The sequence below is a fragment of the Ornithorhynchus anatinus genome, chromosome 11, assembly GCF_004115215.2.
Source record: "Ornithorhynchus anatinus isolate Pmale09 chromosome 11, mOrnAna1.pri.v4, whole genome shotgun sequence".
Taxonomy (NCBI): Eukaryota; Metazoa; Chordata; class Mammalia; order Monotremata; family Ornithorhynchidae; genus Ornithorhynchus; species Ornithorhynchus anatinus.
Genome location: NC_041738.1, coordinates 5,895,965 through 5,913,169, shown reverse-complemented (window position 1 = coordinate 5,913,169; position 17,205 = coordinate 5,895,965). Strand labels below are relative to the sequence as shown.

Below are 17,205 nucleotides of genomic sequence, written 5' to 3'. Positions count from 1 at the left end.
CCAGATCTACTCAACATTCCCTTACCTTGATCCATTATCCAGAGTCCTCTGCAAGTCTGGCTCACACTTGCACACCTGAACTAGGTGGTTTTATTTTCCATTCAATTTTGGAGGATTCCATTTTGACAAGAGCATCACCACCAAACAGCCCTCGTCTATAAACATGCACGTACGCCAACGCAATTATGTACACAAACTTTCTACCGTACTGTGACCCGACCACACATACCTTCCAGGATGCTTGTCTGGTCTTTGCAAAAGGGCCTTAAGGAAATCCCTTCTTGCTTGGTTATTTTCCTTATCCACATAGATCACTGTGAAGAAAAAAATCCAAAGTTCACAAAGGAAAGTCACTTGGGGATTCATGTGAACGCTTCAATATTTTGGGAAACGTAGAGTTTTACCAAGATTCTGTATGTGATAAAAGCAAGCTGGGATCCTCCCCGAACTCACAGGAAAAGGAAACTGCCCTGGAAGTAGGAATCAAATCTGAACAGTCATGTGATCTAATGTCATGTCACTAGCACGTTTATGCGCACACTGTCAGAAAAGATACAAGCCACATCTAAGCATGCCACTTCGCTGTCATTGTCTGTTAATGGCACTGGCAGTCATGATAGTAAAAGCCAACGGCCTTTATTGCTTTGTATTTGAGGCGATTTACTGCCTTTTCTTTCACCCAGGGAGGTGGTGATAATGATAATGCATGGCAGAGAGCTTGTCCTTTCTGACAGCCTCGGTAATTTAATCCTCTTGCACTGCCAGAGTACGCAATAAGAGAGTCACCTAATGCACCGCTCTGAGAAAATCCACAGGCTGATGCTTACTGAGGGTGGGAAGTGGGTAAAAAAAAGTTCAAACGGGCTTGTTAGCATTTCAAGGACCGGGAGGGATAGAAGAAGAGAAAGAAGGAGAAAAGAGACAAGGGAAAGAAGTTGAAGACAGTCAGCATAGATAAACAGTGGGGATTTGGGAAAAACTACAAAAATGGTTATCCCTTGGGTTTTTATTTCGGTCCTTTTTTTTTTTTAAACCTCCGGCTGAGGCCCAGTTTACCCTACTCGCTTTGAGACTATGTTGGAGTGTTTCAAGAGCATTTTTTTTGACCCCACACCCTTGGGATCCGAGACGCCACGTCAGAACTGCCTCTGATCAAAGGTGCCTGAGGAGCTGGATGGGGTAGGATGACCAAAACTAATTCACCAGTTCTCTTCAGGTTTCCACTTTGAGAAAACATGCATGACTACCAAGAACATTTTTCCTGAAGCCAGTGAAGCTCCAAATTACGGTTGCTCTCTATCAGTTCCAAATCTCAGATAAGAAACAAAATGGCTGTTACTGACGCTCGTTAACTTGTTATCAAAATCTTCCGTTGTTTATCCACTTAGAACTGAAGAATTTATGACTCTTCGTTAAGTAGCATCGCTTGGAGAAAACTTATTTTTTCATTCATTCATTCATTCAATAGTATTTATTGAGCGCTTACTATGTACACAGCACTGTACTAAGCGCTTGGAATGTACAAATCGGTAACAGATAGAGACAGTCTCTGCCCTTTGACGGGCTTACAGTCTAATCGGGGGAGACGGACGGAGGAGAACAATGGCAATAAAGAGAATCAAGATAGTAATAAGTAGAATCAAGAGAGCAATAAATTTCCTTGGGTTCTCTGAGTGGTGGGAGGTGGTACTAAAATTCCATGAGCCTAGAGGTAAGTCCTGGTCCTTAGAGACAAAAAAACCCCCTCAAAGAGTAAAGAAGTTGCCTTTCACTATGTCATAGTTCGAGGGCAGAAAACATTGGTATTTTGGCATGCAGGGGGCTGCTGATTCCTGAGCGCTTAGTACATACAATACTTTGCACCCAGTAAGCGCTCAATACATATGACTGAAAGAAGGAGGGGCTACCTGGTGAAGGAATGATGGATGGAGACAGGAGAGGGTCAGAGGAGAAAGGGATAGAAAACAAAATAAAAGGCATAGTCTGGCCACTATATAAAACCCGGGCATGCCGGCATATGGCATACTCCGTGCAGCTCTGGTCCCTGAATTTTAGGAAGCATAAAAGAGAACGGGAGAAAGGTACTGAAGGATCACTGAAGTGATCAGAGGAATAGAGAAGTTTTCTCGGGAAAATAGGCTGAAAGAGTTGGATTGCTCCACATGGTAAAGACCCAGGCTGAGAGGAGGCACGACTGGAGTCCACAAAATCACAAAGGTCACGGGCTGGATGAACACAGAATGGTTCACCAAATCCCTCACCACCAGGAGAAGGAGACACCCACTGAAGCTTGAGGATGGTGGTTTCAAAACAAGGAGAACGTTCTTCTACTCAGCTGGTGGTAACCTTTTGGAATTCATTATTCATGGAAGTTGTGCAGGCAGGCGGAAAGTATCTGCAGATTCAAGAGAGGTTTGGATATTTGCATGACCGAGGGAGCCATGGGTTACTTAGAAGGAAATTTAGGGATGCAGAGGGGAAACATATGAACTGTTCCATCTCTAGAAATTATGCTGTTGTTTCCAGTTTTTCTAACACCTAAATGCTTGGATTTTATCTAATAACAGCGCTATATTGGTCGATTGAGAATTTACAATTATCGCAAGTTTCCTAGTGTGGCTGGGCCTCTCTTAAAAAGCCTTATGCAATAATGCCGACAGGTTAGTTGTGCAGGAAGGTGTCAGTTAATAATAATAATAATGATGTTGGCATTTTTTAAGCACTTACTATGTGCCAAGCACTGTTCTCAGCACTGGGGTAGATACAAGGGAATTAGGTTGTCCCACGCGGGGCTCACAGTTTTCATTCCCATTTTACAGATGAGGGAACTGAGGCCCAGAGAAGTGAAGTGAGTTGCCCAAGGTCACACAGCTGACAAGTGGTGAAGCGGGATTAGAACACATGACCTCTGACTCCCAAGCCCGGGCTCTTTCCACTAAGCCATGAGAAGCAGCATTGCTTAGGGGACAGAGCACAGGCATGGGAGGCAGAAGGACCTGGGTTCTAATTCTGACTCTGCCACTTTGCTGTGTGACCTGGAGCAAGTCACTTAACTTCTCTGTGCCTCAGGTACCTCATCTGCAAAGTGGGGACAAAACCTGTGAGCCCCATGTGGGACATGGGCTGGGACCAAGCTGACTACCTTGTAACTACCCCAGTGTTTAGTACAGTAGCTGGCACACAGTAGACACTTAATAAATACCATAAAAAGAGATAATGGGGAACTAGGAGAAAATTCCTACTATAATCAAAGAAAGGAAAGGTGAAAAATGGCAATTGATATCATTTGATTTCTCTAGACTGTAAGCTCACTGTGGGTAGGGGATGTGGCTGTTTAATGTTATATTGTACTCTCCCAAGTGCTTAGAACAGTGCTTTGCACAGTTAGCGCTCAATAAATATGATTGAAATCTTATTCGGAATGTTACTCTCCTTGCAGCAATTGAAAAAAATATCGTATTTTGATAGAGTAATTCTTTGCACTTCTCCTACATTATTTACCTAGCTATCTAATAACGATAATAATTATAATTATGTTAGTTGTTAAGCACTTCCTATGTGTTATGCCCTGTACTAAGCGCTGGGATGGATACAGGCAAATCAGGCTGGACAGAGTCCCTGTCCCATGTGGGGTGCACTTTCTCAATCCCCATTTTCCAGATGAGGTAACTGAGGCACAGAGGAGTTAGGTGACTTGCCCAAGATCACACAGAAGAAAAGTGGCAGAGCCGGGATTAGAACCCATGACCTTCTGACCCCAAAGGTCGTGCTCTATCCACTATGCCACGCTGCTAATAGCAAGTGCAAAGAGTTGCCAATTCTTTTCCATAGATAAATTGAAACAGAGATGAAATGATCTGAAGGAGATCAAGTATTATTAGTTGGTAGAGCCGCTGTGGTGTTTCTGAAAGCCGACTGACCGATCCTTCACTCCGATTTTAAGTTGAGAAGTTGTCATTTGTTCTCGTCTGTCAAAGGCACCTCACTAACTGCTTCATAAAATGGTCCTTATTTCTAGCTGTCAAACTTGAGCGAAGGTGTGATTTCTGATCATGTCTTTTGGAAAATGAATCCTAGAAATTTTAAAATCATAACCGACACAACTGGATGAAAGGGGAGCGGCCCTTCCTTTCTATAAAATTCTGGGATAATGGCGGGGGGAGGTACAGGGAATCTCCCCAGCCTTTAAACAATGCATGAAATAAATGCATCCTTCGCTGTCCACCTGATGATTGAGATAAGAACTGTCCAAACACAATGAGAGGACCTTTTTGATATTGTGGCCCATAAAACAAATTAATTATAATTTGATATAAAACTGGTTTCCCAGAATCCCCAATTTTTCATTCATTTATTCTAAAGTCCCACATCTTTTATCATTAACAATGAATTCTGAGGCTCCATATCCTCTTTACCTAAAGTACCTTCCTCCCGTCCAAATAATCAACTTTCCGGTCCTCGGAGATCAAAGTTTCAAATCTGTATAAGTCTCATAAAAACTTTTGGAAGATTTCATTAATCTCTTTTTCCCCTACCATTGTCAATTCCCTAGAAGGTTTATTCAGCCAAGATAACATTCTTTAGCCCTGCTATCATTAATCTTATTTCCAAACCTCTTTTCTGCTTTCTCAGCATTCTCATAACAATTTCTTCTAGCCCCATGAAGCATAAATGCTTTATCCGTGTTAACCATTACCCATCGAGTGACTCCACGCTTGGCTTCTTGAAAGATAACGCCTGGTCCTAAAAATATGCTCTTATCTAGGTAAGGTTGATGAGACCGAATTCCAACACAAATTTTCAGTCCCGACACAATTATTTTTTATGGATGCCTATGCCAGTCCTGCACTTTAACAACAACAATAACCATAATGACAATAATATTTGTTAAAAGCTTACTATGTGTCGAGCACTTCTTTAAGCGTAATCAGGCTGGACACAGTTCCCGTCTCACACGAGACCCCAAGTCTAAGGGAAAGGGGGACAGTGGGTATTTAATCCCCATTTTACAGGTGGGGTAACCGAGGTAAACAATCAGTGGTATTTATTGAGTACTTACTATGTGCAGAGCGCTGTGTTAAGCACTTGGGAGAGTACAAATACAACTGAATTAGCAGGCACGATCCCTGTCCGGAACGTGGCAAAGAAAAGTAAAATGACTTGCCCAAGTGCACACGCGGCAGGCAAGTGAGAGAGATTAGAACCCGGGACCCCTGACTCGCGGACTCACGCTCTCCCTTTCCTTCTCCACTGGGAAATTGTTGATACAGTACACAATTAGCAAACACAGATCTTCTCCTCATTTCCAGGTTGAATAAAAGAAACCAGTTAGGGGAATGAATTGCTTTCATTATAGTTTAATGAGATTTAGTACCTATAAAGGCTACATTATATCGATCCTAAATCTGAAGTCACAGATGCTAGGAGTACAGTAAATGTCAAATCACTGCAACAATTAGGCTAGACTTTTGCCTACTAACCAAATTCCAAGAGATCCCCTGAACCAGATATGCCACAAATGCAATAATTTTTAAATAAACATTTTCATACTATGTCACTGCTTAAGTTACAAATAAAATCATAAAAATCTCAATAAAAGGGGTTATTTACTAGAATACCTCTCAAATTTCCAGAGGATTTAGCACATGAATTTTTCAGGCATAATTCAGGAGACTATTACTTTGCTTCTAAGCTCAAAGTACATCTCCTTTTCCTCCCCCTTTTCCCTTTCAGGTAAATCTCATTTTTATTAAAGAAAATATTCAATTAACCCTGAATATTCTACATAGTAAAATCTAATTAGGTAGGAATAAGAGCTGGAGGAAAGCTTTAGTAAACACTCCTACTGAATTCATTACTATTAGGTTATTGGCTCTATTGCTGACATTATGAAACACCTAATTCATTAGCAGTAGGCAACCATAAATTAGATGACATAAATTTAGATGACTAGTGAAAACACCCGAAAAAACAAAGCCACCACGTTGGAAGTGAGTGGCTACTTTTAAGAACCTGGCATGGGGGAGGCAGAAGGTCACTCCGTAGAAGATTGTGTTTGCTCGTTCCAAGTGTTGAACTTATTGAGAAGCAGCCTGGCATAGAGGAAAGAGCCTGGGCTTGGGAGTCAAAGGATGTGGGTTCTAATCCCAGCTCTGCCATTTGTCTGCTGTGTGACCTTGGACAAGTCACTTAACCTCTCTGTGCCTCAGTTCCCTCATCTGTAAAATGGGGATTAAAGACTGTGAGCCCCACGTGGGACAACCTGATTACCTTGTTATCTATCCCAGCAATCACAACAGTGCTTGGCACAGAGTAAGCACTTAACAAATACCATCACCATTATTATTATATCGACATGTTCCCGCAGCAATCGGACATCCAGGGCTCCTACACTGGCTACTTTTGAACTGGACGTGAATTTAAAAGAAGCTAAATGCAACACTGGGGTGCCGATCTGATAAAGTGGTCCACTGCTGACCTTTGAAAAAGACAGTTTCTTTTGCTTTTGAACTGAAAATCATCTTATTGACAATCAATTCATCAAAGGTATTTATTAAGTGCTTACTCTACTGAGAACACTGTACTAAGCACTTGGGAGAGTATGTTACAATAGACGTGCAGTTTACAAAACAAAAATTTCTTTAGTACCTGGCATCTGAGGATTTCGAAGACTTGACATTGGCTAATTTTTAGAAAGGCTCTTCGACATTCCACAGTAGAAAAAAACTGTAATGACTATTGCCCTGGGCTGAAACTTGAAAGACTTGAGTTCAAGTCCTGACATTTCTGCTGCCTTACTGAGTGTCCTGGGGCAAGGCACTCTGGATTCTCTGAGCCTTAAAGTCTCAGTCAGGTGGGGAGAATAATTTCTGCTCTCTTCATACCTCTGAGCATCAATGCCAACTCCACGAGAAGTGTGGCAGTTATTCTTTCCATAAATTTCCTGTCAAGGGGACAAAACAATCATTTTTTCCCTCCCAACCTCCCAATCTCACTCTTCCTCAGTCTCCAACAGCACTTGAGACTTTTTGAGTGGGGCTGAAAAGATTCCCAAATCAGTTCTTTCTGGCCTGCCAGCTCTCTGAAGCCTGTTCTCCTGCCCTTCCCAGTCCCTCTCTTTCACCTGAAAATCCCCAATCCTTCTTTGCTTCTCTACTAAAATAGAAAAGTTCATTCATTCAATCGCATTTATTGAACGCTTACTGTGTGCAGAGCACTGTACTAAGCACTTGACCTCTATGCCTTATATAAATGCTTTGAGAATAAATGAGAGAATGGAGGGAAAGGCTCTTTTAAAGGACATTTGCTATTATCATTTACATTTGCCAGAAGGAAGGGAGGCAATCAATCAGTCACCTGGCCCACTTAATAAATTCCACCAGAACTAGGAATAAACATCTCCCCCTCCCACGTCCTAAGGCATGACCCTATGACCGGAGGCTCAGGCAGAGGCTAAATTGGGGCCATTAATGAGCTTCTTTATTTTGAAAAATACATTTGGAACAGGAGAATAAGGACTATATTCACCTCAAGGAAATGTGTCCTGTTTAATAATTACTTCTAAATGGATATCCGTACTTCCAGCAACATGATGCAGGAATTTCACTTTGACGATAGTCTGGGATTTGGGGTGAGTATCTTATCCACTTAAACCAGTCCTTGGGACTGATAGCAACAGATATTTGGCATCAAGAGCTGGATAGCCTCACTCAAGAGAATAAAACTCTTATTTTATTTTATTTTTTTTAACTCTTAGAAGCCTCTGTCCCGAGAGCTCCAAGGATTTCAAACAGTTTCAGAAGTAGTGTCATGGCTGTTTCCCATGTGTTTCCAGTCTTTAGCTCTTAACCCACATGGAATCCCTCAGTAGTTTTATCGACTCTGAGAGGAAGTGTCACCGATCAATATCATTACAGAGTGGCCAAAAAGGGCTCTCAAAGATACACGGACAGCTTCAGATCGCATGACAAAGTCCCTACCAGTAACCGTGAGAGGATTTACCGGGCAGAGATTAACATCAGATGAGCAGCGTGGCTTAGTGGATAGAGCACAGGCCTGGGAGTTAGAAGGTCGTGGGTTCTAAACCCGGCTCCGCGTCTGCTCTGTGACTTCGGGCAAGTCACTTCACTTCTCTGGGCCTCAGTTACCTCATCTGTAAAATGGGGATGGAGACCGTGAGCCCTACATGGGACAGGGACTGTGTCCAACCCGATTTGCTTGTATCCACCCCGGCGTTTAATACAGTTCCTGGCACATGGTAAGCGCTTAACAAATACCATAATTATTATGGCATATAATTATATATTATACACACTATATTATTACGTATATCATCATCACTATATAATATAGAATTATACACGCACATATAATTACCATATCATATATTACAATACTATATCACATTATTATAGTTATTCTTTTATTTACTTTATGAGATTGTGATAAATATAATTATAACGTGTTATATATTATTATAACAATTAAGATAATATCACATTCCAGTCAAAATCCTACCTGCCCTCAATGAGGTTGTTCTATTCAACTAAAATTCAACACCACATCCACACACATCCACTGCTACAGAGCCTGCCTCTTGTGGCACTTTTTAAAAAAAATCGGTATCTGTTAAATGCTTACTATGTGCCAGGCCCTGTTTTAGGGGCTGGGGTAAGCACAAACTAATCAGGTTGGACATAGTCCCTGTCCCACATGGGGCTCACCGTCTTGACTGTCATTTTGTAGATGTTAAGTGACTTGCCCAAGGTCACATAACAGACAAGTCACCTGGGCAAGTCACTTAACTTCTCTGTGCCTCAGTGACCTCATCTGCAAAACGAGAATGAAAACTGTGAGCTCCACGTGGGGCGTGGACTGGGTCCAGCCTGATTAGCTTGCATCTGCCCCAGCGCTTAGGACAGTGCCTGGCACGGAGGAAGCACTTAACAAACACCATTAAAAGAAGTGGCTGTTACTACAGATTCTGAAACAGCACACTGCTTAGAACACTCCACGGCATTATTAGAAAAGTCGGTTTCCGGATACAGCAGTGATGCTCCATCAAGCCTCTCACCTTAACAGCAGTGATACTTCAGGTGCCAAATGCAGATGAACGGGAATGAACGGTAAGCGTTTATATTCTCAGTTAAAATTTGCCTGTGGTTACACTGTGAGCCCCATGTGGGACAAGGACTGTGTAAGACTCGATTAAATCGCATTTACTCCAGCGCTTCAAACAGCGCTTTAATACCATTATTATCATTATTATTACTGACAATAATCAGGGAAGGCAATGAGTTGTTAAACCCTAGTTATTGTGCCCCTTACCCTGCTGCTTCCATTCACGAATGCTCACTTTAACTTGCAAAACAGTGATCGGGGAGAGAGTTGCTGCGCATTACTGAACAAGTTTTGTCTTGTGACCGAATGGATTCACTTTTTGTGTCAAATCGAAGAGATGTTTTTGTTAAAATGGCTTAAAGCTAACATCACCATCCATCAAAAGGACATCCACAAGAGCCACTGCTCATCAAAATACACCTGGAGGACATATTCTTGAATGGAGTTCTAAAGGACATAATGGCTTTCTGCCTTTAGACTTCTGGCACACAATTATATATGCCAAGGCAATCTTTGCTTCACTTGACGAGCAGAGCAACTTTTCCTTCTTGAACACACTGATCAAAATCTCTTACGGAATTCATCATTTCCACTTTTCAAAAAGGCATTTGCCTGCAGAGTTGTAGATAAAATTGTAAACATTTTAAACCTCATTAGACTCCAAAACTTCTCCGAGTAGCTTTGCCTCTCCCTCCAGATAAAGACGATGGAAAGACCGAGAAGATAAGAAGCAGTGTGGTCTACTGGATAGAGCATGGGTCTGGGAATCAGAAGGACCTGGGTTTTAATCCCGGTTTTGCCACCCGCCTGCTGTGTGACCTTGGGCAAGTCACTTCACTTCTCCGTGCCTCGGTTACCTCATCTGTAAAATGAAGAGTAAAACTGCGAGTGCTAAGTAGGACAGGGCCTGTGTCCAACCTGATGAACTTGTTTCGACCCCAGCGCTCAGTACAGTGCCTGGAACATGGTAGGCGGTTAACACATGCCATTTGAAAAACATAAGGTAGTTCGGTGTTATTTAGGCAGATGTCGAAAGGACCTTTGGATAAAGACAGTTTGGAAACCTCCATTATAATCCCAAAGAAAACCCGAATTCCCAAGCACCACCTAAAAGAAAACAAATCACGCTCGCGCGCAGTTACGTCCAACGTACCATTGCTGTAATTATAGTGGATCCATCGCCCACTTTGGGGTTTTGGAAGGGACACCGGTGTCTCTTCCGCAGGAAAGTTACAGAATCGGCATTCTACAAAGAGTCGTTTTATAGTCTCATCCATGGTTATTGGGGAATCATTGAGGCTGAGGGATATAATTTCAATCCGGATTTTTTCTGACGGCTGCAATAAAAACACAAATCAAAACAAAAAGAAAGCACTTTAAACGTCAATTTTAAAACAAATATGAGGACCAATAGGTTTCTTTTTATAACACACCGTAAGCTGCAGTACGCAGCACATGAGGGATTATTCAAGGCAGAGAGCTAGAATGAGATTCCACTGCCCCAGGGTTCGAAGTTAACAGTGCCATGGCAATAGACTACTGATTTACATTTTAGGCTATAAATACCTCACTCTAGTCCAGCAGGAGTGAAGATTATGAGATCTTCATCTGAATCTGGTTTCTGAACCACCAGTATCAGTTGCCCTTATTTCTAGCTACATAATGAGGGACATGTTTATTACTGTTTTTTATTTAATCCACTCGAGAAAGACTCCATAATTTGCAGATCAAAGGGTTCCAGCTGGACGAATGCCATCCCATCCGAGGCCTGTTGAAGACTTCATTACTCAAAGGCTAAAATTTATATTTCAAGAGATGAAGCCACATTAAGAAGCCCACTAACTTGCAGTTCATTCACTTCACATTTTGGACTCCACCGATTTAATTAAATGAGATTTCAGAATAAAAGAAAAATAGACTTTGGAACACATCTGAAAGCCTTTTTTCCTTCTCTCACACATTTCAAAATTAATGGGGATATTTTCCCATATCACTCCCCAAACAATAACTCTGGTACTAGCTTTACGTTCTTTTTAGATCGGATACTGCACGTATCCACGGCCTTATTTTACAGGGTTTGGGGATGAAGTGGCACGACAGGGTCAATGATTTCACTTGAAAACCACAATTTAAAAGTATAAGTATACTTATTAATATTGGAGTCTAGAGTGGAACACTTAAAAGACGAGAGATCTTCGCTTCAAAGAGAGAACAGAACACCTCACAGTTCTCAAACGCCAAGTCTTCTTTCCAACTTTACCCCCAATAAAGTCCCCTTTTCTGAGTTTGGAGATATATAGACATATATTATAACCGGTCGCATAATTATTACGAAACCGAAAATAAGACACTTTTGGAAAGCCAGCTTCCGGACGGAACTCAATGTTAGCAACCCACATCAGACTGCAAAGCCATCATGGTATGATTACTTAGGTATTTCAGAGCATATTATATAATTAATCAAATTGAAAAGCATGAGTATCCTATTGTAAAAAAATATCCTCCATAAAGAACACTCTTCATTGCTGTCAAGCCCCTTCAATATTTGATGAAGTAATTTTACCCCCCTGCTTTCAAAAGACATTTTCTTTTATTATGTATCCTAAGACACTTTAACTAAAAACCCAAATCTGAATATTTCAATAAGGTTGTTTTATTATTCAGTAGATTCATGGAAATTTTACTAGGATGACAGAGAAAATTCCACACCATTCTGTCTCCACTAATACAGGTACAAGGCTGCAGCTGGCAATATTACTAGGATTAGCATAGTATGATGAAATATTTAAAGGAAATTTTTTTCTAAAACCTAATAAATCAAATGACTGCCAAATGTCATTAAAGTGATGGTCTTTGACTTGAATATGCTTTTCATATTCAAATTTGGAAAGAAAGAGATGAAAGCCGGGAAAGGTTACTCGGTTTCAACTAATAACCTCAAGCACTCTCCATTCACATGCATAAAAAATGAAATGGGTTCTATTGTCTAATCTCACTTCAGAAACAACTCTTCCCTCTTGCGGAGGCCTAATATGGTAAAAGAAATATTTAAAATGATATTACTTTTTTCCTGAAAAATGTTGTGTGATTGTCAAAACTAGTTCATTTGTATACAGTTCATAAATCTAATCCAAATGTGGAATGCTGCATAATTAAGTCTTTTACATAACTTGAAAATTCATTTGACAAACTTAGTATTGTCATAAAAATGGCATTTAAAAAAGTATTTATACCGCTTTCTTTGGCACAAATGGTCTGGGGAAAAATCAGCTCAAAAAGGCTTAGGAGGATTGCATATTTGTTTCTAGTTTTTATGACTATAAGGATCCATTAGCCTGTTTGTTACAAATCAAAATTCAAAAACAAATGAATCAACAGGAAAACAAAGGAAATCAAATACATTTAAATGCACAGACCATTAATTATATTTTAAACAAGGGTTCTATTAATTTAAAAACTTGGATCCTTTTAAGAAATTGCTTAGGTTTTCAGATAAAACTAAACCACAGCTTGTGATTGAAATATCTAAAATTCGCACCTTATATTTTAGCATCAAAGTATTCGGTTTCTCCGATTGCACATACAACGGATATAAACACTACACTGGGAAGCAAGAATATCATTTGAAATGACCTTAAACTGCCTTTCAACCATTCTTGACTTTTTACCGCTCCTGATTATACATTTCACGCTTTTTCTGGGTTTGCTATTCTTGCATTATTTGCATTCCTTTTCTACCTTAATTTTTCCCCGTGATCCTCAACCAAGAGTACTTTCCCCCCAATCATAACTGAGCAAAATCACAATACTGATCACTGCCGGGCCTATCTGAGACTAAATGGGTCAATTCAAAATAGAAGCAAATATTAGCATGGGAATACCGACAAAGCTTTAGGAGGTCCGAGGACAAGCTAACGATACTATTTTCATTGAAAACCAGGACACCGGGACACCACCGCAGACTTCCACACCACATCATGTCACCCTACTCCTCAAAAATCTCCAGTGGTTGCCCATCCACCTCCGTATCGAACAAAAACTCCTCACCGTTGGGTTTAAAGCAGTCCAACACCTTACCCCCTCCTACCTGACCTCACTTCTCTCCTTCTATAACCCAGTCCACACACTTCGCTCCTCTAGTCCTAACCTTCTCACTGTGCCTCCATCTCCCCTCTCTCACCGCCGACCCCTGGCCCACATCCTACCTCTGGTCTGTTAATGCCCTCCCTCCTCAAATCCAACAAATTACTCTCCCCCTTTTCAAAGCTTTATTGAAGCCACACCTCCTCCAAGAGGCCTTCCCAGACTAACCCCCACTTTGCCTCATCTCCCAGTCCCTTCCGCGTCGCACTGACTTGCTCCCTTTGCTCTTCATCCTCCCCCGCCACCAGCCCCACAGCGTATAAGTATATATCTGTAATTTTATTCATTTGTATTGATAGCTGTCTCCTCCCCTCTAGACTGTAAGCTCGTTGTGGGCAGGGAATGTCACTGTTTATTGTTGTACGGTATTTTCCCAAGTGCTTAGTACAGTGCTCTGCACACAGTAAGCGCTTAAAAAATACAATCTGAATGAATGAATGACGCCACACTATTTCCCCTCTAGACTATAAGATCCTTGGGGTCAGGTAATGTATCTACCCACTGAACTCTTCCAAGCAGCGTGACTTGGTGGATAAAAACCACTTAACTTCGCTGTACCTCAGTTACCTTCAGTTACCTCACCTGTAAAATGGGGATTAAGACTGTGAACCCCATGTCAGACAGGAAATGTGACCAACTCAATTACCTTGTATCTACCCCGGCGCTTAGTACGGTGCCTGGCACTTAGTAAGTGCTTAACATATAACACAATTAAGGGGGGGGAGAGTGTAGGCCAGGAGTCAGCCTACAGTGCTCCGTATATAGTAAGCACTCAATAAATACCATTGATTGATTGATTGACACATAGTAAGTGCTTAACAAATATCATTTTAAAAAAAGACAATTTCTGCTTCTGGATAGGGAAGAAATCTATACTGGGATCCAATTCTCCAGTTCTTTGTTGTTATTTGGGCCTGGAGTGATGAATGTGGATTACTCATATTTCACAGTTGTATGGGGAGGTGGGCTACTTTTAATGAGAGGTTGAAGAAGATGCAGTGGTGTTTACGAGAACTCAGGAGGACATCCCCAAAAGGGATCGAGAATGACTGTAACCTAATTGCACAGAACAGATCCTGAGGTAAGGGTCTTTTTGAACTACAGAAAAAAGGAGTTAACAGAGCCCCAAAGATCATCAGGATTCACAGATGATAAGGCTGCTCCCTATATTATAGATCCTTTGATTTCAAAACCCTATCTTCCTGAATTGGCCAATAAAGCCAAATATAAATTCAAGTAATTCTGATCGCCAGCATAAGGGATTCGCCCAAAGACTAAGCAATATGATATGTCTTCTGGGATAGGCAAAGGTTATCTTTAATCATTGGTAGTTCACAAGAATTCAGATCTAAATTTAGACATCAGTAAATCTAATAAACACTCGGCAAATATTCTTGTTCAGGGGAAATCTCTTCAATTTGGTGATACGCTCAGATTTTTCTCAAATTAAGAGACTACGCTAATGTCAGGGGACATATGTGGCTGCGTGAGTTTGATGGGAAGGAAGTTCCATGCGGTGGGAAAGGCATGAGTAATGGGTTGGACATGGGATATTTTTAATAAAATCTGCATAGATGTATACTTTAGTAAGGAGTTTAATAATATATTTCTTGAATAATACAAGCTAGATGTGTTCCAGCAGGACATGTCTGAAAGTTCTCTACAAAATACTGCATGCTACTTCTCTTCATGAACACGGTCGATGTGCTTATAGTGATATTAACTGTTGCTGCTGTTTCTTATATGAATCGGTTAAATATGCCTCTTTCCATCTGCCTCTAAAACCTGACTCATCCCTTGATTGCTATCTCTCCTGGCTACTGTAAAGACAAGACAAACTTTTCTTCTGTACCCTTTCCCGGGGACATGTCTTCAATTGGAAAGACAGCCTCTCCTGTGATCCTCTTTGGTCAAGATGTCACCTTTTCAGAGCCACCCAGTGACAGGGTCAGATTCAATCGATCTGGTGCAAATCAGGGGTCACAATAAGAGAATTCACCCAGGTCTGAAATCTGGCTCCATTCGCAACTCTAGTTCCTTATAATGACTTGCAGGGGGATCAGTCCCTGCGGCAGGATGGGTATTTATGGGTTTTGTGAAAGAGCCCGGGCTTGGGAGTCCGAGGTCATGGGTTCTAATCCCGGCTCCGCCGCTTGCCACCTGGGTGACTTGGGGCAAGTCACTTCACTTCTCTGTGCTTCAGTTACCTCATCTGTAAAATGGGGATTAAAACTGTGAGCCCCTCATGGGACATCCTGATCAGCTTGTATCTCCCCAGTGCTTAGAACAGTGCTTTGCACATAGTAAGCGTTTAACAAATACCACCATTATTATTATGATTATCTAGGAGCAGGCAAGATGGTGGCCCGGCTGGGAAAGCTGGTGGGGTGGTGGCACGGTGGCACGAGCTCCCCTCGAGTCCGTAAGTCTGTCTCTCATCCGTAAACTTGTTATGAGCAGGGAATGTGTCTGTTTATTGTTGTATTGTACTCTCCCAAGCGCTTAGTACAGTTCTTTGCACACAGAAAGTGCTCAATAAATACGACTGAATGAATCTGTCAGATTATGAAAGGGGAGTTCCAGGGTCGAGGGAGGATACGGGCAGGGGTCGTTGGCGAGACAGACGGGATGGAGATACAAAGAGTAGGCTGGCGCTATGCGGTCTATCGACCGCATAGACTGAAACCCACGGAGCCTAATTTCGTAGTCTACGTCCTAGAAGGATGATGTGGGCAAGGGCCTACTCTCCTCATTGGCGGTAGTCCTCGCTTTGCTTCCCGTAGTTGAACTTGAGAAACTGATTTTGAAAAGAAAATGAAATAGCTTGTGCCTGGTGACTTGGGAAGCTTTCGAAACATATTTCGCTGAACACTACAATTGCTATCTCTTGGAGATAGCTGGTACTGCTCACGAGAGCTCGGTTTCTGAATGAAGCAGTGATTCAGACCCATCGGACACGACAGCTTTTACAAAATCGTTATTAGCACCGGCAAGGTGCACTTACCTGTAACGCGGGGCAAAGAGAGGGATGCAAATATACATATCGGAACTAGAAGATTCATTATTATATATACACCCGCCTCGCCTATTATTACCTTATAGGCATATTTTAAGACACTCTGTGAAGCGAAAGCAGTTAATTTTACTATGAAAATCGAAAGCAGTATTACTACTCGAATGATAAAGTGAAATGTAGCAGTGCAGATAAAGGAGGGGGAGGGGATGGTTAATTTTTTTTATGCCACGGCAAATGCAAATTCCCAGTTTTGATGTCTATTTTGAGGACCCGAAACAAGGCTTTTAATCAATGTATTATACATCAAATTGATACTGTTAACTTCCGATTATTCAAATTTATGAAATATTCATGGAGAACTGTCCAAAGTTTTACATTTCCCAGACTTTTTTCCTCCATTAATTATCATGCCTAGAAGCTTTTTAGTAAAAGTAGCAGCCATCAGCCTGACTGAACCTGACAAGCTAGCAAGGCCCAATTACACTGGCACTCCGTGGCACTTTGATGTCCTGGAAACCGAGAGAGATAGGGGCAAATTGTATAGCACATTATGTTAATGACTTGATTTAATCCAGCCACTAAACTTTATGTAGCCTGTTAAAAAAGATGCTAACACTAATTACGCCACTTTGGAAAGGAAAGGAGGGGACAAGCATTTCATCCCGACAAAGTGAAGCTCATAAATGTTGTAAATGAAATGAAACAAAATGAAGTAATCTATGATTAATTATACATCAGAGACATGGAGAAAAGAGAACGAAGCAAGGAGCACAGCTAAGTACTGGAAAATCTCTTAGATTTCTTTCTATGATCAACATATCGACGAAATAACCATGAACGGTCTGATTTTGCAACGGGCAAAAAAAAAAAAAGTAGTAGCATGATCTTAAACGGCTTAAACACTTGAAATTGGTTAAATGGATGCA

At 41.3% G+C, this 17,205-nt stretch overlaps 1 protein-coding gene across 2 annotated transcripts in view; it reads right to left on the bottom strand.

Moving 5' to 3' along the window:
• The window catches only part of RPGRIP1L (RPGRIP1 like), a 98,031-nt gene that overhangs the window by 10,931 nt on the left and 69,895 nt on the right, over positions 1–17,205 (bottom strand). For both annotated transcript variants that reach the window (XM_001513127.5, XM_029075989.2), the window contains 2 exons: positions 10,274–10,457; positions 230–314 (listed from right to left, as the gene is read on the bottom strand). In XM_001513127.5, the coding sequence (XP_001513177.3) occupies positions 230–314; positions 10,274–10,457 (269 nt within the window). The remainder of the gene's footprint in view (positions 1–229; positions 315–10,273; positions 10,458–17,205) is intronic.